The 25934-nt window shown below is 44.6% G+C and overlaps 1 protein-coding gene and 1 long non-coding RNA gene across 2 annotated transcripts in view; one reads left to right on the forward strand and one right to left on the reverse strand.

Annotated features, from left to right (window-relative positions):
* The first annotated feature begins 54 nt into the window (after positions 1-54).
* Positions 55-24637, forward strand: ttc39b (tetratricopeptide repeat domain 39B). Its single transcript, XM_081600029.1, has 19 exons — positions 55-351; positions 11527-11561; positions 12274-12378; positions 13239-13370; positions 14083-14153; positions 15772-15839; positions 16178-16242; positions 16328-16433; positions 17137-17202; positions 17299-17407; positions 17496-17563; positions 17646-17705; positions 19810-19971; positions 20042-20133; positions 20492-20612; positions 20702-20813; positions 22119-22236; positions 22323-22439; positions 24428-24637. Exons 1-19 carry the CDS (start codon positions 313-315, stop codon positions 24522-24524), a joined length of 1743 nt encoding a protein of 580 aa, XP_081456155.1. The 5' UTR covers positions 55-312; the 3' UTR covers positions 24525-24637.
* Positions 20124-25934, reverse strand: part of LOC145548920 (uncharacterized) — a 47140-nt gene continuing 41329 nt past the window's right edge. The window contains exon 2 of the long non-coding RNA XR_014084867.1: positions 20124-20642. This is a non-coding gene — a long non-coding RNA (uncharacterized LOC145548920). The remainder of the gene's footprint in view (positions 20643-25934) is intronic.

Here is a 25934-nt window from a genome sequence, read left to right on the forward strand (position 1 = left end):
CTCTCTCTCTCTCTCTCTCTCTCTCTCTCTCTCTCTCTCTCTCTCTTCTTTTCCCTCACTCTCTCTTTCTCTGGGCGGAGAGATGAAATGTGGGAGGCGTGTCTGTCTTGCACTTCACGGAAGAGAGCCGCAGAGTCCGAACCTCCGCGTCCGACAGGCGCAAGGACGAACCGGGACCCCCTGACTCCGGACCCTGACGGACCCATCGCGGCCAGAGTTCGGGTTCTGGCCGGGCGGCGCAGCGACATGCCAGCCAGGCGCGCCTGAAGCCGCGCAGACAGCAGCGCAGCTCCGGGAGGACGGACAGGAGACATGGCCCACGTCGGCAACGGGGCGGCCGCCGAGGAGGAGGTGAGATCCCGCCGCTATCACGTTTCAGCCGGTCGCTTCCCTCCGGAGGCTCCGGTTACATCCCGGCTGGTTTCCTCCTTTACATTCCCCCAAAACCCGTCCGGAGCCGGGATGTGACATCCTGGTCCTGCGTAACCTTCACTCATCGTCTGCAGCAGCTGCTGCTGCCTCACATGTTCTGTCAAATATTACAAATATGTAAATAACGAGGTGATAAACGAGACTGATTAAGAAAACACACACACACACACACACACACACACACACACACACACACTTTTTTCAAACCAGTTACGTAAAGGTGACCAGGCTGGTTTTGAAACACCTTTTCCTTCAGTGTCACACCTTCTTATTATTTGGTACATAGGAAAAAACACAGATATTCTTCCACACACTGTAAAAACACTGAAATAATCACAGATTTAAATGAAGTTTGGATTAAAGGTGCTGTGTGACAGATGTAGTGCCCTCTGGTGGTAAAGGTGGTACATTACTCCAGGTTATATTCCTTCCACTTGTCAATGTGGCACTGACTGAATAGCAGAAACGTTTTATTAGATAATAATTAATATAAAATATTCCTGCTGAGCCACGTTTTGGTTGTTTCTGCTTTAACGATTTATCTTTAAGGTTTGAAGACATTCTTGTCACCAACCTCTTACAAAATGGCTGCTTGAATGCTAATAATGCAGAAGAAACATGTTTACAGAGTTCTTCTGTAAACCCACACGCTGACATTTTTCTATTAAATTTGAGAAATTAACTTAAATAGAAAGGAAAAAAAGGTTTTTTTTAAATCTGGTTCACTTCCTTCCTGTTTGTTAGAGTCAAGTTTCTCCACTTCCTCTTGACCTACTTGCCATTTCGTTGTCGGTCAGAAACGGCTGCACAGCTCTTCATGGTTGCATGCAACAGAAAAGCTGAGATGTTTTCAGTGGCTGCTGCCGTTGGAAGCAGATCTCTGCTCCCCTCCATGGTTTAATTTGTGGTTGTGCTCTGGCTGCAGCCGCGGAGCTAAAATGGGAAAAAACCCAGGGAAAAAACGGCCCAGGAGGCTTTTCTGTTCAAATGAACCCGAATCAGACCAGAGCAGAGCTACTGACCACGCTTAGCAAGATGCATGCAGTCAGTTTTCATTCAGAAAAACCCAAATAAATGAGACAAAAATACTGTACATAAAACTTCAGCTCGAAATAAAAAAAAATGAAGCAAAAAACAAGATTGAAGAATCAAAGTTTTTCTCAAAAATCCCTGCAAAAACACTATAACAAGTATTTTCTGTCTAGTTTGTGGTTATTACACTTAAAATAAGACAAAACTACGTTATAATTAACTTTCATCATCACGGATTATTTCACGTGTAATGTGGGAAAATGTCGTGTTATTACACAACGCTGTACTTTTTACTTACATTTTTGTTTTAACCAAAGATCCAGCATAAACACACGGCTTCTGTTAAAGTTTCATCAGTTTTATACTGAAATAAAGAAACTGATATTTATTTCGCCTGATGTTATTTGTTACTTATATGAATTATTGTCCTTTTCGTTCCTTAAAATATCAAAATTTCCACTAAACCTTATACTTTGGTCTGTGTGATGACATAATTTTTAAATATTTAATGGCAGATTTTTCACCAAATACCTTATCAGTTATTTTTTGGACGACTACTTTTTACTTTTGCTGAGTAAAAACCTGCAGAAGAAGCTCTGCTCTGATTGGAGGGTTTAATTTTCTGTGAAACTGTTTGTCACTGTGTGAACAAACTTAGTCATGTGATTTTTATTTAATTTCTTATTTAACAGAAACGCCACAATCAGCAGCAGCAGCAGAATATAGACAAAGATCTGCTTGTATTTGTAGTGGAAAGTCTCTTCTATCAGCTCAGGGTTTCATATTTGTGCATCGATTCTCATGGAGCTCATAAAAGGCTGACAGGAAGTCGTGGTTGGCTCTTTGGACCATGGAGGTCCATGCAGCGTCCGGAGCGTCTGGAGTGTCTGGAGCGTCTGGAGCGTCCGGAGCGTCCGGAGTGTCCGGCCTCCGGTCTTTAGGTTTTATTACAGCTTAGATGAGGCGGAGTGTCTCAGCCCCTCGTCTGCATCAGGATCGTTTCCTGTTTAGTTTCTCCGTCTTCTTCTTCTTCCTCTTCTTCCTCTTCCTCCTCCTCTTCCTCCTTCTTCTTCTTCTTTTTCTTCTTCTTCTTCTTCTGAAATGAATCCAGCTCAGGTGAGCAGCTCACAGCCAGACGATTATTAAACTGATCCATCAGCAGCGTGTAATCAGCTTTCAGTGATGGTGTCAGGTTCTGGCTGTGTGTGTGTGTGTGTGTGTGTGTGTGTGTGTGTGTGTGTGTGTGTGTTTGCATCGTTCCTGTTGTCTCCTGCTCATCCCGTCTGAACCTGAGAAACGTTTCAAACTGAGGGATTAAAGTTTAACTGGTTTGTTCTGTTTAAACTGGGGCTGTACCAGTTTACCTGTGTTTTTTTTACATTAATTATTAACTAGAGGGAGAGTTTACTTTATGATATATGTCTGAATTAAAGAAGCATAAGAGACAAAACACTCGTAGTTTGAGATTAAAGGACACGTTTCCTGTTGCTTGGGAAATTAGGGAGATTTTTAATATTTGATTTGATTAAATCTGCACCACCAATTTTTTTATTTTTGACAGGATTAATGTTAAAATCAGAATAAATCTCAAATAATGAGGTAAAAATTGAATTCAACTTATACTTTTAAGCTGGAAATACAAAATCTAGTTTTAAATATAACCAAAACAAACTGAAAACATAAAATCCTCCTTAAAGCTACGAAGATACATGAACAGTTTTAGTTTATCTCTTAGTATTTTATTCCATTTGGAAACGATTTTCCACCAGCTGGAAATATTTCTGACACGTTTTGTGGCTTTAACTCTGCAGAAAGTCTCTCTTTGCTGCAGGTTTTAGGATGCGAGTCTTGGATTATCTTGGATTATCTGCTGATCTGCCTTCAGATCCAGACTCTTCACAGCACACAGAATCTGCTTTAATGAGAGTTTTTAATGACATCCTTCCTGCTTGTGATTCTGGCCACCATGTTGGTCTGATTTTACTTGTAGACATTTTAATATCGCGATTTCACCACGTTGTAGGTATTGGTGGCACTGTTCTTAAATGGTTCCTGTCTTACGTGGAGGTCAGAACAATTTCAGTGAAAATTAGTGACTCTGAATCATCTGCTGCTTCAATGCCTTATGGTGTCCCGCAGGGCTCAATTCTGGGCCCTCTGCTTTTCTCTCTGTATTCACTGCCTCTGGGTTCTACCCTCAGGAAACATGGGATCTCATTTCATTGCTACGCTGATGATTGTCAGATTTATTTGCCCCTGAAGCAGAAGGACGTCCATCAAACATCTCCTGGCCTGTCTAGGTGATATTAAAGCTTGGTTGGCCCTGAACGTTTTGAATTTTAATGAAAACAAAACAGAGGTGATGGTGTTTGGACCCAGTGGCTCCTGTGAGTCCTCTTCTGTTGACCTTTGACCCTTGGAGGTTTATTTTAAAGCTGTTATTACAGATCTTGGTTTTAAGGTGATTGTAAACTGGACAGCCAGATCAGAGCTGTGGTTAAAGTCCAGCTTTTATCGTTTAAGGCGACTGGCGTCAGTGAAATCTTTTCTTTCCATTTTGAAACATGATCCAGGCTTTTATTTCCACTCGGTTGGATTACTGTAACTCCCTTCATCTGGGAGTCAGTCAGTCGCTGCAGCTGGTTCAGATGCTGCTGCACCACTTTTAACAGGAACTGGAAAGAGGGAGCATGTGACCCCTGACCCCTGACCTGGCCTCACTTCACTGGCTGCCTGTATATTTTAGGATTCATTTTAAAATTCTTATGTTTGTTTTTAAATCACTACATAATCTCACCCCGGCTGACCTCTCTGAGCTTCTTCACCCCTACGTGCCCCATCGGTCTCTCAGGTTCAGCTGCTCCTGGAGGAACCGAGATCCAGGAGGCTCAGAGGGGACAGGACTTTCTCTGTCATGGGGCCTAAGTTATGGACCGACTTGCCTTTGCAGGTCAGAGACGCCGCTTCACTGTCCACTTTTAAAGCTCGTCTTAAAACCATCTATTTTACTTGGCTTTTAACTCCAGCAGGATCTAGTTTTAAAGTGTATGCTTTTGTTTTTAAACTGTAAGTTTTTATTTTATTTTTTTATTATGTTGTGTTGGGCTGCACAGTGGTGCAGTTGGTAGAGCTGCTGCCTTGCAGCAAGAAGGTTCAGGGTTTGATTCCCGGTCTTTCTGCATGGAGTCTCCATGTTCTCCCTGCATGGTGGGTTTTCTCCAGGTTCTCCGGTTTCCTCCCACAGTCCAAAAACATGACTGTCAGGTTAACTGGCCTCTCCAAATTGGCCCTAGGTGTGAGTGTGTGTGTGCATGGTTGTGTGTCTCTGTGTTGCCCTGCGACAGACTGGTGACCTGTCCAGGTGACCCCGCCTCTCGCCCAGAACGTTAGCTGGAGAGGCAGCAGCACCTCCTGACCCCACTGAGGGACCAGGGTGTTAGAAAATGGATGGATTATGTTGTGTTTTAATGTACAGCACTTTGTATCAGCTGTGGTTGTTTTTAAAGTGCTTTATAAATAAAGTTGGTTTGGTTAGAATGAAGTTTATTTTATTTGAAATGTAGCGAGAATAAAAAAACCAGAAACGGAACGATATTTTTTTCCTTCAGCTCGGCTGTAATCTGACCTCTGAAAGCTTCATTCAGGCTCGTCGCGTTTCGGAGGAACTCAGCTGAGGCTCGTTAAGCTCTGAGGAATGTGAGACTAACTGAGTTCATGCAAACTGGGATAAAGGTTCTCGTTGCTGACGCTGCGCAGAAACGCCATAAAAACACAAAGACGCCAATTAACTACGTGCACAAAACGCTGTTCATGTGTGCAGTGCCATGACCTTTGACCCTTTGCCAACTCAGGCCACTGTAGCTACACGACTGACTTGTAAATCTAAAGACATGACGGGAATATGAGGTGGAGTCATAATCTCACTCATAAAAACAGCAGAAAAACTTTGGTGCAAATTTGCTGAAAACAATATTTTATGAAAGCACATGTTGCTAATCTACAAAAATGTTTAAAAATGTGTTGAGCAGCGTTTATTTCTTCACATTTTTAGTGGATTCCATGAATAAAAGATTTCCAATTTGGTGTTTGTAGAGATTTTCTGAGTAAACCTGTTGGTAGAAAGACTTTAGTTTCATAGATTATTAAACTCTGAACTTTCTGAACTTTGAGATTCTCCAGAAAAGAAAAACGACGAGACAGGTTGACGTGTTTCTGTCGAAGATTTTATTCACATTTTGACGTATCCATCCATCCATCCATCCATCCATCCATCCATCCATCCATCCATCCATCCATCCATCCATCTATCCATCTATCTATCTATCTATCTATCTATCTATCTATCTATCTATCTATCTATCTATCTATCTATCTATCTATCTATCTATCTATCTATCTATCTATCTATCTATCTATCTATCTATCTATCTATCTATCTATCTATCTATCTATCTATCTATCTATCTGCCTGCCTGCCTGCCTGCCTGCCTGCCTGCCTGCCTGCCTGCCTGCCTGCCTGCCTGCCTTCCTTCCTTCCTTCCTTCCTCTTATCCGGGGTCGGGTCGCGGGGGCAGCAGCTTCAGAAGGGAGGCCCAGACTTCCCTCCCCAGCCTCTTCCAGCTCCTCCAGGAACCCCAAGGCGTTCCCAGGCCATAGAGAGACATCGTCCCTCCAGCGTGTCCTGGGTCTCCCCTCCTCCCGGTGGGACCTGAACTCCTCACCAGGGAGGCGTCCAGGAGGCATCCTGACCAGATGCCCGAGCCTCAACTGGCTCCTCTCGACGTGGAGGAGCAGCGGCTCTACTCTGAGTCCCTCCCGGATGACCGAGCTTCTCTCTCTAAGGGAGAGCCCAGCCACCCTGCGGAGGAGGAAACCCATTTCGGCCGCTTGTACCCGTGATCTCGTTCTTTCGGTCATGACCCAAAGCTCATGACCATAGATGAGGGTGGGAACGTAGATCGACCGGTAAATCGAGAGCTTCGCTTTTTGGCTCAGCTCTCTCTTCACCATGACGGACCGGTACAGCGCCCGCTTCACGGCAGACGCTGCCCCAATCCGCCTGTCGATCTCCCTTCTTCCCTCATTCGTGAACAAGATCCCCAGATACTTAAACTCCTCCACTTGAGGCAGGACGACCCCCCTGACCCGGAGAAGGCATTCTACCCTTTTCCGGCTCAAGACCATGGCCTCGGATTTGGAGGCACTGAGCCTCATCCCGGCCGCTTCACACTCGGCCGCGAACCGCTCCAGTGAGAGCTGCAGATCACAGGATTCAAAAATAACTTCCTCAGTTTTAGGTTTTTACTGTCACTTGAGAGGTTTGTTTGTTTTCCTGTTTGTTGACTTTTCAGAAAAAGAGTCGATACAATAAGGAGAAAATGCTGGATAAGTTCTGGCATCGCGGCGCTTTGCCTTACCAGAGACACCAAACATCCAACATCTGACGTTTTATTTCTGTTTTAATCCTTTTTAACAGCTAAGAGAAAACTTTAGCTTATTGTCAGCAGACGGAGAACCTGAAGTGATGAATGGTGACAGAATCTGGCTTCTTTAGCAGAACACCTTTAGTTTCCTCTGTTTGAGTTGTCAGTGAAGAGAAGACCGGATATGTCTGCTGCAGTATTAGACGGTTTTTAAAGGTAAGACCAAGTGTTTAATCCTTCAAATGGGTCAATAAAATCCCACCACACAGGGCAAAGTTTTCTCCGGATGTGTAAAAACGTTTATTGCTGTTTTGGGAGGAATTAAAACCTTTGTCTGGTTTCCTCTGGGCTTTTGAAGCCTTTGTTCCTGGTCCTTCTTGGTGGTTCCTGGTGGTTTATAGAGCATGTGGCCGGTAATCGGACGCAGCACGAAGGTCCTGACTAATTAATGAAAGGTGCAGCCGTTACCGGAGAACCTGTCTGACTCTGAATGCTGCGTGTTTCTAAAGGCGCAGTGCCTGGTTTTATCTGTTTCCTTTCTGGTCATAGAAATTAACTCATAGTTACCATCTTGGTTACTTAGTTGATATTTAGTAGTTAGTAATCCAGTTGGTGTTTAGACACTTTAAGAGGGATGCTAGTCATTTTAAAGCTCATATGTAAAGATGAAAGAATTTAGATGTGTGAATTTACCGGGTCTCGCCCGGAACGTTAGCTGGAGAGACACCAGCAACCCTCCCGACCCCATTAGGGACAAGGGTGCAAGAAAATGGATGGATGGAATTTACCGGGTCTGTACTTCTGCAGAGTTAAAGTACTAAATTATTGTTGTAATTAAAACGTTGTTGGAACCCCCCTCCCCTCCGTCTGCCTCAGTCTTTGTGCACCGTCATGCAGCTTCACCCACCTCGCTGGTGGTCAGAGGGCCTGATGGCGCCGATGCACGGCAGCCTCACTTCAGTCGCTTCTGTGAATGTATGCATGAATTAATGAATTCATAACCTACCTTCTTACCCGCCAAACTACCTCATTACCAGCCTATCTAGCTCTCTACCTACCCACCTCACTATTTACCCCCTGACCTAAAGAACAAGGTCGTTAGGTCAGATCTACCTACCCCCTAACCCTACCCTAACCCATAACATGGCTACCAACCCGTTGACCCGGCTACCAACCCGTTGACATGGCTACCAACCCGTTGGCATGGCTACCAACCCGTTGACCCGGCTACCAACCCGTTGACCCGGCTACCAACCCGTTGACCTGGCTACCAACCCGTTGACCTAGCTACCAACCCGTTGACATGGCTACCAACCCGTTGACGTGGCTACCAACCCCTTGACATGGCTACCAACCCGTTGACCTGGCTACCAACCCGTTGACCTAGCTACCAACCCGTTGACCTGGCTACCAACCCGTTGACATGGCTACCAACCCGTTGACCCGGCTACCAACCCGTTGACCCGGCTACCAACCCGTTGACCTGGCTACCAACCCGTTGACCTAGCTACCAACCCGTTGACCCGGCTACCAACCCGTTGACCCGGCTACCAACCCGTTGACCCGGCTACCAACCCGTTGACCTAGCTACCAACCCGTTGACCTAGCTACCAACCCGTTGACCTGGCTACCAACCCGTTGACCCGGCTACCAACCCGTTGACCTAGCTACCAACCCGTTGACCCGGCTACCAACCCGTTGACCTGGCTACCAACCCGTTGACCTAGCTACCAACCCGTTGACCTGGCTACCAACCCGTTGACCTGGCTACCAACCCGTTGACCCGGCTACCAACCCGTTGACCTAGCTACCAACCCGTTGACCTGGCTACCAACCCGTTGACCCGGCTACCAACCCGTTGACCCGGCTACCAACCCGTTGACCTGGCTACCAACCCGTTGACCTGGCTACCAACCCGTTGACCCGGCTACCAACCCGTTGACCCGGCTACCAACCCGTTGACCCGGCTACCAACCCGTTGATCCGGCTACCAACCCGTTGATCCGGCTACCAACCCGTTGATCCGGCTACCAACCCGTTGACCCGGCTACCAACGAGTTGACATGGCTACCAACCCGTTGACCCGGCTACCAACCCGTTGACCAGGCTACCAACCCGTTGACCCGGCTACCAACCCGTTGACCCGGCTACCAACCCGTTGACCCGGCTACCAACCCGTTGATCCGGCTACCAACCCATTGACCTGGCTACCAACCCGTTGACCCGGCTACCAACTCGTTGACCTGGCTACCAACCCGTTGACCTAGCTACCAACCCGTTGACCCGGCTACCCACCCGTTGACCCGGCTACCAACCCGTTGACCTAGCTACCAACCCGTTGACCCGGCTACCAACCCGTTGACATGGCTACCAACCCGTTGACCCGGCTACCAACCCATTGACCTAGCTACCAACCCGTTGACCTAGCTACCAACCCGTTGACCTAGCTACCAACCCGTTGACATGGCTACCAACCCGTTGATCCGGCTACCAACCCGTTGATCCGGCTACCAACCCGTTGATCCGGCTACCAACCTGTTGATCCGGCTACCAACTCGTTGACATGGCTACCAACCCGTTGACCTGGCTACCAACCTGTTGACCCGGCTACCAACCCGTCTCCATCTCCTGACTAGTTACCCTTTGACCTTGTTACTTTCCCATGAAAAGAAGGCAGGTACTTACCTTTTCTCCTGATAGCTGGTTCCTGGCCAAGCTGCCTTGTTCCTGACCATCTACCCCCTGACACGGCCACCTAGCTCAGTAGCTGCCTACCTGTCCGTTATCTTGCTTTCTACCTGCCTATCCTACTGGAATATCTAGCTAACTAGCTATACTTGCTAATCTAGCTGTACCAGCACCTAAATCAGAGCTTAGCCGTCTCCGCCCTGTCCTTCTGCTCACAGGTCATCAGCGTCCGGTTGTTAGAGACTTATGTTGTGTTGCAACATGCTGGCCCGGCTGACTCAACAACAGTTGCCTGTTTTTAGACGCACACAGCAGGAGCTTATGGTGCTGCTCTGAGGAATGCTGTGAATGCTGGAAGCAGACTGAAACCCTGACAGAGTCTGCTTTAACAGACAGGAAGTGATGCGTCTCTGAAACGAGGGTGTGAAAGCGACTGTTTGGATTCACACTGAATTATTGTTAATGTTTCCTGAAAGTATTCTGAGAAGTGTGTGTGTGTGTGTGTGTGTGTGTGTTGTACTTGTTTCTAATGGTCAGTACAACAAAATAAAGCTAATTGTAGCACACTAAAGCACATTTAAAATCTAACTTCTTTGTAACTGAGCATATAAAACATATTTTATTTCTATTTGCTTTTTAAACCCAACATATTTTGTCTACTAACCAATTGACCAGGATAAGATAGAAAATATAATTTCTGCTTTTATTTAATGTGTCCTTCAGTTATTTAGAAACATTTCTGTTTTAGGTTGATGTACTTTGTTTTCTGGTTGTTTTCTATTTCCGAAGCTGTTTTGTGTCTCTAGCATGTTGGCTAACTTTGACTTACTCCTGCTAGCATGGAGGCTAAAGTTAGCTTAAATGCTACGTTTAGCTTGTTGACATACATTCACTGTCTCCTCCTTCAGTCTGTTCTCTCGGTCAATTACCAAATATGTTTCTTTTTATGTGTTTTGTAAGAACTTTTAAATACCTTTGTAGAGACAAATCCTTTATTTTTTTATCTATAGAGCTACAACAGATTGATTTGCAGGTTGTTTGTTTTTTTTTCTTTATCAAAATGTAAGTTTTGTGTTCATTTCCAGTTTTGTACCTTTTTATAAGACATTATTCTTTGTTAAATGTTTCCTGCATCATGTCCATCATGACATGATGTCCACAGCTCCCTGCAGTTTGACCTGTTTATGCACATTGAGCAGATTCCCATCGAGCGTTTCCCTTCGATGCGCGGCTGTCGGCTGTGCGGCGCGGCTGGTCTGGACGGTGGAGGCTGGATGGATGGCTGCAGTCTGCAGGCAGAGTTCCTCTTTATGAGGCCGTGGCTGCAGCTGGATGCGGTTATGTAAGGAGCTGCTGGACAGCTATTATTAGCCTGTTACTGAGGCTCTGAAGAAACACTGTGAGGTTCACTCATGTTGGAGGTGCACAAATATGCTTTGGGAAAATCCATACAGGTGGAGGTGGGCAGGATGGTTTTGTATTTGAAAATGAAATGCAGATTAGTTTTGAGCAAAACGGAATATTTTTGTGAAACGGCTTCCTGTCTAAGAATGAAAACTAAGATTTGAAAATTGAGATTCTGGCTTTTGAGGACTTTGTTTACGAGCTTTGCTTAATTGGCATCGTAGCAGATCCTTTAGCGGTTTGCTTTCTGGACCAGGCCACGTCTCCAGCCGACACCCTGCACACCCAAACTGTTACAAAATGCTGCAAAGCAAAGGTTTTACTGTAGAGGGAGGCGGACATTTTGGATCAAAGGGTTATTTTTGGTCCTTTTTGATATTTAGACACCGCGAGGGATTAAAAGTTATCAAAATGTAATGTGTGTTTCAACATTTCACCAAAATATGTTGTAGCAGAGGGTTTGTGCTGACCTGTGATGATCCTGTATCTAAAGTGTTTGATCCGTTTGTGAGGATTTTCCTAGCTCACCTCAGTGTTTCTGTTTCAGGACTGCTTTGAGGATGCCTTCGATCGGATACCTTCGTAAGTACGCACATACTAACACACGATGTTATTAGAGCTGAAAACGTGTCTCTGTGTCGTTTTCACTTCCTGTCAGGCTCCAGTTTCTCCTTCTGTCCCTCACTTTGTCACTTTGGGTGTTGATTGGTCAGTGTGTGTTTGTTCTTATCATATCATGTGAGGACCAGAACTTGACCAGACCAACTGGGCCACTTTTATAAAACTGTATTTTCTTTTAATTTTGTTATTTTATGGTAAAGTCTTGAATTAAATTTAGATTTACTCACAATGTTAGTACAAATAGTTATGTGCAGTACACATCTTTTGCCTTTCACATGTTTATAAGAGCGTCATGTCTCAGTATTGTTGAGTTTTATGCATACCGTGGTCGGTGGGCGCCCCCTGGTGGTCCGCCAGGTACTGCATGTAAATGATGCATACAGCAGTGAGAGCTGTTTCTTAAAACATAAAGTTTTAGTGTTTAGTCTAACTCTAAAACTTTATGTTTTTGTGTTTGCCAATATGTCCGAGAATGTTGAGAACTAGAGAGCTGCTGCATCCGGGGTGCACAAAGACGCAAAGATCACAGATCCTTCCCTCCATCACTGTTTGAAAACAAGACACTAGAGAGCAGTGAGGGTTTTAAAATCTAACAGAGTGTGTGTGTGTGTGTGTGTGTGTGTGTGTGTGTGTGTGTGTGTGTGTGTGTGTGTGTGTGTGTGTGTGTGTGCAGGGCTTGTCAGATGGACCTGCAAACTGCCATCCAGGAGACTCAGTGCGCTCTCAACCTCGTCCTCAACAACAGGTTCTCTCAGGCTCTGGACCTGCTGAAGCCGTGGTGAGGCTCTGTTCAAACTCATCAAACTCGTGTTGATGTCGGAAAAATGGCCGAAAGTAAATCCCAAAGTAAATCCTAGATGTTTTTCCGGGGGGAATCATGTGTGAAAATAAATTTCCCCTAAATCTAATTACTGGTTTAAAGCTGATGACCAACAATGAGTCTTTTATTGTGAAGGAATTGAAACACATTCTTCTTCTTCTTTACTGAATTGTTTTAATTCGCCCGTCAGAGGTTTTCAGGATTTAACTAGACACCTACCTTCCATAATTATAGATAATTAAACTACTCAGCATCCTGTTGGCTTCTTTAGGTCATTTAGTTTTTCTTGTTGTTTTATTCCTTGTGTCTTTATTTTTTCATCTTTTTCCATCCCTCTATCATTTTATCCTAACTCTCTTATCCTTATTTCCTTTCCTTGTGTCCTTCCTAAATTGTATTCTCCTTCCTTCTTTTCTTTGTTGTTTATCCTTGTTTTTTTCTTCTATGCTTCCTTGCACAATTCCTCCTTTCCTCCATTCTTTCCTTCCTTCCTTTCACTATTTCTTCCTCCGTTCTTTACTTTCTTAATTCCTTCATTTGTTTCTTCCTTCTGTCCTTCTCTTCCTCTTAACTGTCCTTCCTTCCTTCCTTCCTTCCTTCCTTCCTTCCTTCCTTCCTTCCTTCCTTCCTTCCTTCCTTCCTTCCTTGCTTCCTGTCCTCTCCTTTCTGTCCTCTCCTGGTTGGAATCAAACCAGTTCCTCACTGGTTCCTCCCCTCCATCAGAGCTGGTCGTCGTTCCGTTCCTGAACCGGCTCCGGTCCCGTTTTGGGTCGCTGTGTGCTGGTTCTGCGGTCCTAACCGACCCGTTGTGTGTTCAGGTGGAAGCACAGCATGTACCACGCTCTGGGCTACAGCAGCATCCTGGTCATGCAGGCCACCATGACCTTTGACCAGAAGGACATCCAGACGGCCATGGAGACCATCAAGCAGGCGCTGCAGACCTGCCACCGGTAAGATGGCCGCCGCCGGGAACAAACGTCACATTTCACATCAACGCTCATCAGAACTGTGGGTCAGTTTCAGCCGAGCTCTGTTCTAATAAAGTCCTGAACTGGTTTCCATCTGATGGGTTTGATGGTACCGGTGGAGTCGGCCCAGTTTGGCACTGGGTTTAACTGGGAACCACATCCAGTTCCTCTGACGTCTGGAACTTTTTCACATCTTTGGTTACAGAAACAAACTTCACTTCATTTCGTTTGGATTTGATGGAACCAACACAGAGTTGTACATATTTGTGATGCTAGGTGGCGCCATTTTCACTCAAGCTCTGTCAGATTTGGTTGGACTGAATCTGTGAAACTTTAACTAGACCGTTCTGATGCATGAAGATGCTCTGAGTTAAACTATCCAATAATAATCTCCACCAGTTGTCCTGCTGGAAATCTGGACTTCATGCTGGTCTGCAGGTTTGTCTCCAGCATGATGCAGCCACCGCCATGTTTTAGCCTCTGGACGGTGTGTTCAGGGACACTGGACGGTGTGTTCAGGGACACTGGACGGTGTGTTCAGGGACACTGGACGGTGTGTTCAGGGACACTGGACGGTGTGTTCAGGGACACTGGACGGTGTGTTCAGGGACACTGGGTCGACTCCTCCGAACCTCTGAGTCATGTGATCAGAAAACCTGCAGCAGGAACCAAAGACTCTGAAATGTTTCCGCAGGTTCAGGAAGAGAAACTCGGTGGTCGTTTCTCTGTCCAGCCTGATCAGCAAGCAGTCCAGCTTACAGGAAGGTACGAGCCACTGGTTTAACTGGGAACCACTGGTTTAATTGGTTTAACTGGGAACCACTGGGTTTAACTGGGAATCAGTGGTTTAACTGGGAACCACTGGGTTTAACTGGGAACCACTGGTTTAACTGGGAACCACTGGTTTAACTGGGAACCACTGGTTTAACTGGGAACCACTGGTTTAACTGGGAACCACTGGGTTTAACTGGGAACCACTGGTTTAACTGGGAACCACTGGTTTAACTGGGTTTAACTGGGAACCACTGGGTTTAACTGGGAATCAGTGGTTTAACTGGGAACCACTGGGTTTAACTGGGAACCACTGGTTTAACTGGGAACCACTGGTTTAACTGGGTTTAACTGGGAACCACTGGTTTAACTGGGTTTAACTGGGAACCACTGGTTTAACTGGGAATCAGTGGTTTAACTGGGAACCACTGGGTTTAACTGGGAACCACTGGTTTAACTGGGAACCACTGGTTTAACTGGGAATCAGTGGTTTAACTGGGTTTAACTGGGAACCACTGGGTTTAACTGGGAACCACTGGTTTAACTGGGAACCACTGGTTTAACTGGGAATCAGTGGTTTAACTGGGAATAAGTGATTTAACTGGGAATAAGTGGTTTAACTGGGAATCAGTGGTTTAACTGGGTTTAACTAGGAACCACTGGGTTTAACTGGGTTTAACTGGGAACCACTGGGTTTAACTGGGAACCACTGGTTTAACTGGGAACCACTGGGTTTAACTGGGAATCAGTGGTTTAACTGGGTTTAACTGGGAACCACTGGGTTTAACTGGGAATCAGTGGTTTAACTGGGAACCACTGGGTTTAACTGGGAACCACTGGTTTAACTGGGAACCACTGGTTTAACTGGGTTTAACTGGGAATCAGTGGTTTAACTGGGAATAAGTGATTTAACTGGGAATAAGTGGTTTAACTGGGAATCAGTGGTTTAACTGGGTTTAACTGGGAACCACTGGTTTAACTGGGAACCACTGGTTTAACTGGGAATCAGTGGTTTAACTGGGTTTAACTGGGAACCACTGGGTTTAACTGGGAACCACTGGGTTTAACTGGGAACCACTGGTTTAACTGGGAACCACTGGTTTAACTGGGAATCAGTGGTTTAACTGGGTTTAACTGGGAACCACTGGTTTAACTGGGAATCAGTGGTTTAACTGGGAACCACTGGGTTTAACTGGGAACCACTGGGTTTAACTGGGAACCACTGGTTTAACTGGGTTTAACTGGGAACCACTGGTTTAACTGGGAATCAGTGGTTTAACTGGGAATCAGTGGTTTAACTGGGAATCAGTGGTTTAACTGGGTTTAACTGGGAACCACTAGTTTAACTGGGTTTACCTGGGAACCACTGGTATAACTGGGAACCACTGGTTTAACTGGGTTTAACGGGGAACCACTGGTTTAACTGGGAACCACTGGTATAACTGGGAACCACTGGTTTAACTGGGAACCACTGGTATAACTGGGAATCAGTGGTTTAACTGGGAACCACTGGTTTAACTGGGTTTAACTGGGAACCACTGGTTTAACTGGGTTTAACTGGGCGGTAGAACCAGAGAGCTGTAGAAAAGCGTGGCCTGTCTTTGTGTTGCAGAGGAAATGCACGCTGAGCTCTGCTACGCCGAGTGTCTCCTGCAGAAAGCAACGCTCACCTTCATACAGGTCAGAGTCACCGGTATCAAATCAGCTCAGTGTGTTTGAATCATGTTCATCCCTCAATAAAATCACTGCATTTTTAACTTGTGTACTAAAATATGTTTGTTTTCTGTAACTGGTCTCTAAATACCAGATAATAGAAATGAGAAAATTGTTTTTGTGGAAGTTTCCTCTTTGCCCTTTTTGCTGTAGCGTCTCTTAAAGTCACAATGTCCTTCGAAGTTAAAGCCAACAGGTGTGAAAATTCTGCCGACTTTTGAATCTGGCAGGAAAACCTAAGATTTAACGACTGCTGATGTAAGTTTAGCGTAAATAAACTCGTCTTTTCTGTCCTTATTTTCCAGGATGAGAACATGATCAGTTTCATAAAAGGAGGAATCAAGATTCGAACTAGCTACCAAATCTACAAGTGAGTGATGAAGGAACATGTGAAGCTGCCTCCATCAGAGGCATAGTTTAAATGATAGACCATCAGGCCCTGTGTTTCTCGTTAGGGACTGTCAGAACGTGCTGAGCATCAGCCAGGACAAGGCGGAGCAGTTCAATTCGTTCAAACAGTTTGAGGGCGGAGTCAAGCTGGGCATCGGCTCGTTTAACCTGGTGGGTGAAGAAATTAGTTAAATTCATTTAAACTGATGTGAAGGTTTTCTAAAGCTTTTCTGTTTTTAAACACAGAGAAGCTCATATTTTGGATTCTGCTGCGATTATCACCGTATCATCAGCATATCGGCAAACATTCCTAAAGTCTTACAGTAAAAAAGATACAAATCATACAAAATAACTTATAATTAGGTGTACTTTATTAATGAATTCCTTCAGTTTGATTTCTTTGTTTATTAGATTTTAAGGTTGTTGGAGTTTATTGGGTTTTTAAACACAAACACATATACGGGGTATTTAAATGTTTGCCCATATTTTGGATTCTGCTGCGTTTGTCACCGTGTCATCAGCATATCGGCAAACATCCCTAAAGTTTTACAGTAAAAAATATACAAATCATACAAAATAAATTATAATTAGGTGTACTTTATTAATGAATTCCTTCAGTTTGATTTCTTTGTTTATTTTAAATGTCTAGATTTTAAGGTTGTTGGAGTTTATTGGGTTTTTAAACACAAACACATATACGGGGTATTTAAATGTTTGCCCATATTTTGGATTCTGCTGCGTTTGTCACCGTGTCATCAGCATATCGGCAAACATCCCTAAAGTTTTACAGTTACAAAGATATAAATTATACAAAAAAAAACTATATTTAGCTGCACTTTGTTAATGAATCTTTGAATCTGATTCCTTGTTCCAGATGTTGTCTCTCCTTCCTCAGAAGGTCTTAAGGTTGTTGGAGTTTATTGGCTTCTCAGGAAACAGGGTGAGTTTTCCGTCTGCAGATATTTCACTAAAGACAGGAGTCGAGTGTCTGTGCCGTGAACAGAGGTGGCCGTCTCACTGCCCGTTTCTCCTGCAGGGTTTTGGTTTGTCTCAGCTGAGGGAGGGAGCAGCCAGCCAAAGTCTGCGCTCCATAATCTGCGTGCTGACGCTGCTCTTCTATAACACATACGTGTCGCTGATCCTGGGTAGGAAATTCCTACAAATCTCTATTTGTTTAACCTGAATATTTCACTTCATCGGTTTTCAGTTGCTTGTTTCTGTTTTTGATGTAAGGAACTGGGGAGGGGAACCTGACGGAGGCTGAAGCTCTGCTGGAGCCATACCAACAAAAATACCCCAAAGTGAGACCAATAGAGACTCTGTTCGATTACGTATTGATCCATTGGGATTGATAGATGGATTTATGGTTATTGTTTCTTTCAGGGCTCCATCATCCTCTTCTACTCTGCTCGCATCGCCACCCTGCGAGGAAACTTTGAGAAGGTTCGTTCATTTAGACCAGTGGTGTCAAACTCATTTTTATTTTGGGCCGAATCAAAAATCTGAATGTTCTTAAAGGGCCGGTTGCCCCAGAATCTATTGATAAAACCAATAAAACTGTTAAAATATCAATAAATAGCTGTTCCTCCAGGATTTGTGATTATTTTAGTGTTTATTTTTGCAATCAAAATGACAGATTTTGTGGTGAATATTAAGAAATATTTGTAATTGTTATTTTGCAGTATTTACGCTAATATAATGTTAAATGTGACTCTTTATCACTCGCTGTATCAGTTACGGATTTAATGTTTTTGACCAATTTTGAGAAAATTTGCAGTAAAATCAGGGGAAAAAATGTGGAAATTTGTTGATTTTGTGTGATTTTTGGAGATTTGTGAAAAACTGGAAGGACTTATTGATGTAATTTGGAGTCCAGAGGGCCACATAAAAAGCTACGGCGGGCCAGATTTGGCCCCCGGGCCTTGAGTTTGACACCTGTGGTTCAGACTCTCAGAGCCGTGCGGTTCAAACGTTAATTTTTACATCATCTTGATCCGTTTATTGCAAAGTGAGCTTAAAAACTGAAACTCAAAATATAACGGCTTTGTTTTGGCTGTTTATCTGTCACTTCTCACAATCAGAGCCAAAAAATAAACCCAGCAGTTTTAAAAAGACGACTAGTTTCAATCCCTAATTTTTATTCATATTTTTATTAAACAAACAGGAAAAAAGACTCGATAGCAAAGATGATATTTGTAAAACCTGCTAGTTTGTAAGGTTTTCTAACATAATCTGTTCTTATCTAGAAAATACTCATTCATACTGATCTCATCTTTAACATAAACCTACATAAAGTATTACATTTATAAATTTAGTCTGTTTACTGTTGTATTTTCCATTCTTACATTATTTTTTGACATAAGTGAGAACAAAACAGAAAAGGTTTGGCATTAAGTTCATCTTCCTGAACTTTTAAAAGCTTTTTAAACTTTATTTTTTAATAACACCTTTCTCTAAATATAAGATCTTTGGTATTTTAAAAGTTTTATTTTAAAAGTTCGTACAGCAGGTAGATCCGATTGTTTCACCGCAGCCTGAAGACAAATCAGATTTGTTTTCCACTTCTATATCCATCCATCCATCCATCCATCCATCCATCCATCCATCCATTTTCTTCCTCTTATCCGGGGTCGGGTCTCGGGGCAGCAGCCTCAGGAGGCCCAGACTTCCCTCCCCAGCCTCTTCCAGCTCCTCCAGGAACCCCAAGGCGTTCCCAGGCCATAGAGAGACATCGTCCCTCCAGCGTGTCCTGGGTCTCCCCTCCTCCCGGTGGGACCTGAACTCCTCACCAGGGAGGCGTCCAGGAGGCATCCTGACCAGATGCCCGAGCCTCAACTGGCTCCTCTCGACGTGGAGGAGCAGCGGCTCTACTCTGAGTCCCTCCCGGATGACCGAGCTTCTCTCTCTAAGGGAGAGCCCAGCCACCCTGCAGAGGAAACCCATTTCGGCCGCTTGTATCCGTGATCTCGTTCTTTCGGTCATGACCCAAAGCTCATGACCATAGATGAGGGTGGGAACGTAGATCGACCGGTAAATCGAGAGCTTCGCTTTTTGACTCAGCTCTCTCTTCACCACGACGGACCGGTACAGCGCCCGCTTCACGGCAGACGCTGCCCCAATCCGCCTGTCGATCTCCCGCTCCCTTCTTCCCTCAATATGTGGAATAAAATTTTAGAGTTTGCAAAGTGTCTTCAGTCGCATTTCATCCGAGTTTTAAGTCATCAATGAGACGTGTCATTAACAATATGTAGCTATTTATGTTTAAAATTTACTTCCAAAACACAACTTTCTACAAATACTAAAGCATTTACTTGCAGTTCACATCATCGTTTTTACCAATACAGCAGAAACAGTTTCTTCTTTTTAAAATCATGTTTCTAAATAAATATTGAAAAACATCTATTTACTCTCTCAGCATTTTTGAAAGGTTTCAAGCTAAATATTCCCAGAACGTTTCAGATGATGTGTCTGATTTCTCTCTGCTTGTTGTGCAACTTTTACCAGACGTTAAAACTTTAAGCTCGTTGTTTGAAATGCTCTGTTGAAGGCGCGGTCCAGGTTTGAGGAGTGCATCAGCAGCCAGCAGGAGTGGAAGCAGATCCACCACCTGTGTTACTGGGAGCTGATGTGGACTCACTCCTTCCAGCAGGAGTGGCAGCAGGCGTACCGATATGCTGACCTGCTGTGCAAAGAGAGCCGCTGGTCAAAGGTCAGCCCTGCTGCCGGTCCTCACAGCCTGAACAAACTCAGAGGCTCATCGGTGTGTCTGCTGGTTTTAGGCCATCTACATGTACCAGAAAGCAGCGATCCTCAGCATGATGACGGAAGACGACGTGAGGAAGACTGGAGAAGACATCGTCGAAGTCTTCAGGTTGTTTTTATTCCACGTCCGTAAACCCTCATCATCGTAACAAACAAAGAAACTCAGACAAGCAGGAATGTTTTAAATGTCTCAGTTAACGAAGGCCAAACATGTTGAAAAGGTTTTTCACCATGAAATCACTTTTTCTAAAGATTAAATAAAGAATAAAAACTTTCAATAAATGGAAATATGGAAAATAAGCTTTAAAAACGTGAGTGAAAGCATCTTGAAAACCTTTTTCAGTCATAATTTGTGGCTGCAGTGGAAGTAAAAATGCTTCTGTTGAGGTTTTGCTTGCTGTTGCTGCAGGGTTGAAGGTTTTGTGGTGGTTTCAGGCTCAGCGGTGTGAAGGTGTTTCTGTGTGCAGGCAGGTGGAGGGGCTGAAACAGCGGCTGGCTGGAAAGTCGATTCCCATGGAGAAGTTTGCAGTGAGGAAATCCAGACGCTACAAAGCTGCTCAGCCCGTCCCGCTGGTCATCCCCGCTCTGGTCCGCCAACAAACATCAGCCCCACTGCCACTGGGGAAAAAATGGAAAAATACTGAGTCAGAAAGGTGAATTTGTGTTTTTGTCTGTAGGAGATGATGTACGTCTGGAACGGCTTCAACATCGTCGGGAAGAGAGCCGACTACACTGAGTCCCTGCTGGTCACCATCGAGAAAGCAGAGCAGCAGCTTCGCAACGACGCCAGTGAGCTCAGCGACTCACTTCTGTTAGAAACATCCAGTGATGTAACATGGAAACCAGATCTGTTCTTCCATGGAGAGAAAAAACATGGCAAACGCGATAAAAACGGCAAAACGCAGAAAAGCAAATGCAATAGAAAAATGCTGCAGCTCATAATGCTGCAGCTAAAAATGGTGCAGCTCCAAACGCTGCTGCTAAAAATGCTGCAGCTAAAAATGCTGCAGCTCAAAATGGTGCAGCTCAAAATGCTGCAGCTCAAAACACTGCAGCTAAAAACACTGCAGCTCAAAACACTGCAGCTCAAAACGCTGCAGCTCAAAATGCTGCAGCTCAAAACACTGCAGCTCAAAATGGTGCAGCTCCAAATGCTGCAGCTAAAAACACTGCAGCTCAAAATGCTGCAGCTCAAAATGCTGCAGCTCGAAATGTTGCTGCTCGAAATGCTGCAGCTCAAAACACTGCAGCTCCAAATGCTGCAGCTCAAAATGCTGCAGCTCGAAATGTTGCTGCTCGAAATGCTGCAGCTCAAAACACTGCAGCTCAAAATGGTGCAGCTCCAAATGCTGCAGCTCAAAACACTGCAGCTAAAAACACTGCAGCTCAAAATGCTGCAGCTCAAAACGCTGCAGCTCAAAATGCTGCAGCTCAAAACACTGCAGCTCCAAATGCTGCAGCTCAAAACACTGCAGCTCGAAATGTTGCTGCTCGAAATGCTGCAGCTCAAAACACTGCAGCTCAAAACGCTGCAGCTCAAAATGCTGCAGCTCAAAACGCTGCAGCTCAAAATGCTGCAGCTCAAAACACTGCAGCTCCAAATGCTGCAGCTCAAAACGCTGCAGCTCAAAATGCTGCAGCTCGAAATGTTGCTGCTCGAAATGCTGCAGCTCAAAACGCTGCAGCTCGAAATGTTGCTGCTCGAAATGCTGCAGCTCAAAACGCTGCAGCTCAATGCTGCAGCTAGGCCTGTTGCAATAAACAATAAATTAATCACGATAAATTAAAATGAACTCAATCATTTCCTTTTGCTTGATTTATAATTTTTCTCTTTTCTTTCTTTTTACCAAAATCTGGATGATAAAAGTTTTCAGTCTGGTGTTTTGATCTCAACTGACTTTTACAGTGAAATCAACCGAATAAAAACGATATTAGCTGATCAACGTTTGAAAGTTTACAGGAGTAAACCACTTTATCACACAAAAGCTGATTTGAGGAAGTAAAATTCAAACGGAGCACCGTCCAGCTTTACGTCAGAGTCTTTTGAGCATGCTAACATGCTAACACGCTAACAGTTTGCTGTCCGTCTCTCAGATCCGTCCGAGTTCCACCCAGATGACAGCGGCCTGGTCCAGATGCTGAAGGGTCTCTGCCTGAAACATCTGGGCAGGTTGCTTCAGGCTGAGCTGTGCTTCACACAGGTCCTCTCCAGGTAACACACACAGATAACCTGGGTTGGCCTCTTCCTGCTGCTGCTTACGTCCTCCTGGTGAAGATCACGTCTGTGTGTGTTTGCAGCGAGAGTCGCATCAGATACGACCACTACCTGATCCCGTTCTCCCTCTATGAGTTGGGTCTGCTGTACAAACAACAGGGCGACTTCGTTAAGGCCGCCGCTTACATCGAGAAAGCCAAGTAAGTTCATCTTTGATTCAACAGACAGGAATTACATTTAAAACCTGTTAACATGTTTTAAATCAACACAAGTTTTGCTTTAATAAATCCTCAGTTTTGCCTTTAAAAAACCAAGCATGAGCTGCGTTTCCATTACAAATGTGCACAAAATTTTGTCTGTTTCGCTAATGTCAAAAATAAAATGACAATTTTACAAATGCAACGTCTGCGTTAAATAAGAAACTCAACAAAAATCACACGTGAATAAGTTTTACTCGATAAATCATAAAAACATTATCCTCCAGCTACTTCCTGTTGTCTTCTTTGTGGTTTTCGCCAGAAGCAATATCTGCTTGTTGATCATGTGACTCATGACGTGATTAAGTGTTTCCATTACAGTTTGAGAAATAAACCAATTTTGATACGGCCAAAGAAAACCCACCGCATCCTATCAACAAAACATATAAAAAAACAAGAGATTTTAAATAAATAAGCAAATTTATTTTCAAAATGTCAAATCGCTCCAGTTTTTCATATGAGACAATCTTTCGTCTTAGGATGTTTTCACACCTGATGGTCCAGTTGAATCCCGGTTCTCTTTCTCACTGCACTGAGACAAGCAATCAAAACTAATTGAAAAATATGTTCCCCTTCTCACCTCTGGGGGCGCTGCACCAAGAACCACTGGAGGAAACATCTCAAAACCCTAAACCAGTGGTTCTTAACCTTTTTGAGGTACCGAACCCACCAGTTTCATATGCGTCTTCACTGAACCCTTCTGCAGTGATAAATAAAATATGATTTCCCAACTAGAGTCTAGTTGGGTCACCCTAAGATCACTAAGTCTTCTTAAAGGTAGAGTCTCTGAGATCAGTTCTTCAAACTATAGTCAGTTTTTTCAGCAAAGTTGATCTGACTGTCCAGGAACGACCCAAAGTATTTAAAATCTGCCACAGTTTCAACAGGTTGGTCATAGAGAGAAACTGGAACCACTTTAAGGTCTTTAGATCATTTAATTAGCTCTACATTCTTAAGAGAATGAAAAATTAATAATAAATAATAAAGACTTTGCGGTATTCTGATTTAGTAATGTAATTATATTAGTGGTGTTACCACCCCACGCCACTAGAGGCAGTACCAACCCCGAAAAGATGCGAGGAGCAGATTTAGAAGTTCACTGAAAGCTACAGAATGTGGAAAAACTGTGAGCTTTGCTGAAGTAAATAAAGACACAAGTTCAAATCCATGCTGAGAGGAGCTCCTTCAATCAGGGCTCCTCCACAGCTCTGATTGGCTAAGCAATGTAACGTGATCCTCTGATTGGCTAAGCAATGTAACGTGATCCTCTGATTGGCTCAGCAATGTAACGTGATCCTCTGATTGGCTAAGCAATGTAACGTGATCCTCTGATTGGCTAAGCAATGTAACGTGATCCTCTGCAGCAAGTGATGGCAAAGCGGGGCGACATCACGACTTTACACAGGTGAGTCTTTACCTCCGCGGTCAGCAGAGGCTCCGCTGAACCCCTGAGACCGACTAACCGAACCCCTGGGGTTCGACTGAACCAGGTTAAGAACCTTGAAGACACTGAACGCAGCGTCTTCTTCACAAAATATAAGCAGAAATGGAGCAGTGTCAGATTTTATCAGTTGGATGATTTGTCTTCAGTCTTTGGTTAGAACCATTTCTCCCGCTAGCGCTAGACTCGCTAACGTTTGTATCAGTTGCATTCAGACCTCACCAAACGACCCAGAGTTTGAACAGAGGGCTCATGTGAACGCAGCCTTGGGTCGTCTTTGCTCTGCCGTAAACCCTCAGACCTCTGCCGCTTATCTCTGCTCTGCTGCAGGTGTGTCCTGCGGTAAACTGGCTGGTAAAACTGACTGACTGCTGTAAAAACATCAAAAACTGAGATATAAAAGTGTTTCATCTGAACTTTGACCTGAAAGAGTCACTGTGTGAAGTAGCAGCTTTTAATGCATATGATGCTAATGTTTGTTCTCCATCAGGACGAACTACAAGGATTACTCCATGGAGTCCCGGCTTCACTTCAGGATCCACGCGGCGCTCAGCAGCCTGAAAGGCTCGCCTGTCAGCACGCCGTGACCTCAGCTGGGAAACCTCCGGCTCACGTCACGCTTCAGCATTCACACTGATCGCTTCAGCATTCACACCAACAGATCGCTTCAGCATTCACACTGATCGTTTCAGCATTCACACTGATCGGTTCAGCATTCACACCAACAGATCGCTTCAGCATTCACACCAACAGATCGTCTCTGCATTCACACCAACAGATCGCTTCAGCATTCACACCAACAGATCGTCTCTGCATTCACACCAACAGATCGCTTCAGCATTCACACCAACAGATCGCTTCAGCATTCACACCAACAGATCGTCTCTGCATTCACACCAACAGATCGCTTCAGCATTCACACCAACAGATCGTCTCTGCATTCACACCAACAGATCGTCTCTGCATTCACACCAACAGATCGTCTCTGCATTCACACCAACAGATCGCTTCAGCATTCACACCAACAGATTGTCTCTGCATTCACACCAACAGATCGCTTCAGCATTCACACCAACAGATCGTCTCTGCATTCACACCAACAGATCGTCTCTGCATTCACACCAACAGATCGTCTCTGCATTCACACCAACAGATCGCTTCAGCATTCACACCAACAGATCGTCTCTGCATTCACACCAACAGATCGTCTCTGCATTCACACCAACAGATCGCTTCAGCATTCACACCAACAGATCGCTTCAGCATTCACACCAACAGATCGTCTCTGCATTCACACCAACAGATCGTCTCTGCATTCACACCAACAGATCGCTTCAGCATTCACACCAACAGATCGCTTCAGCATTCACACCAACAGATCGTCTCTGCATTCACACCAACAGATCGCTTCAGCATTCACACCAACAGATCGTCTCTGCATTCACACCAACAGATCGTCTCTGCATTCACACCAACAGATCGCTTCAGCATTCACACCAACAGATCGTCTCTGCATTCACACCAACAGATCGCTTCAGCATTCACACCAAAAGATCGTCTCTGCATTCACACCAACAGATCGTCTCTGCATTCACACCAACAGATCGCTTCAGCATTCACACCAACAGATCGCTTCAGCATTCACACCAACAGATCGTCTCTGCATTCACACCAACAGATCGCTTCAGCATTCACACCAACAGATCGTCTCTGCATTCACACCAACAGATCGTCTCTGCATTCACACCAACAGATCGCTTCAGCATTCACACCAACAGATCGTCTCTGCATTCACACCAACAGATCGTTTCAGCATTCACACCAACAGATCACTTCAGCATTCACACCAACAGATCGTCTCTGCATTCACACCAACAGATCGCTTCAGCATTCACACCAACAGATCGTCTCTGCATTCACACCAACAGATCGTCTCTGCATTCACACCAACAGATCGCTTCAGCATTCACACCAACAGATCGTCTCTGCATTCACAC

This window comes from Poecilia reticulata, chromosome 18 (genome assembly GCF_904066995.2).
Source record: "Poecilia reticulata chromosome 18, P_reticulata-male-v2, whole genome shotgun sequence".
Taxonomy (NCBI): domain Eukaryota; kingdom Metazoa; phylum Chordata; class Actinopteri; order Cyprinodontiformes; family Poeciliidae; genus Poecilia; species Poecilia reticulata.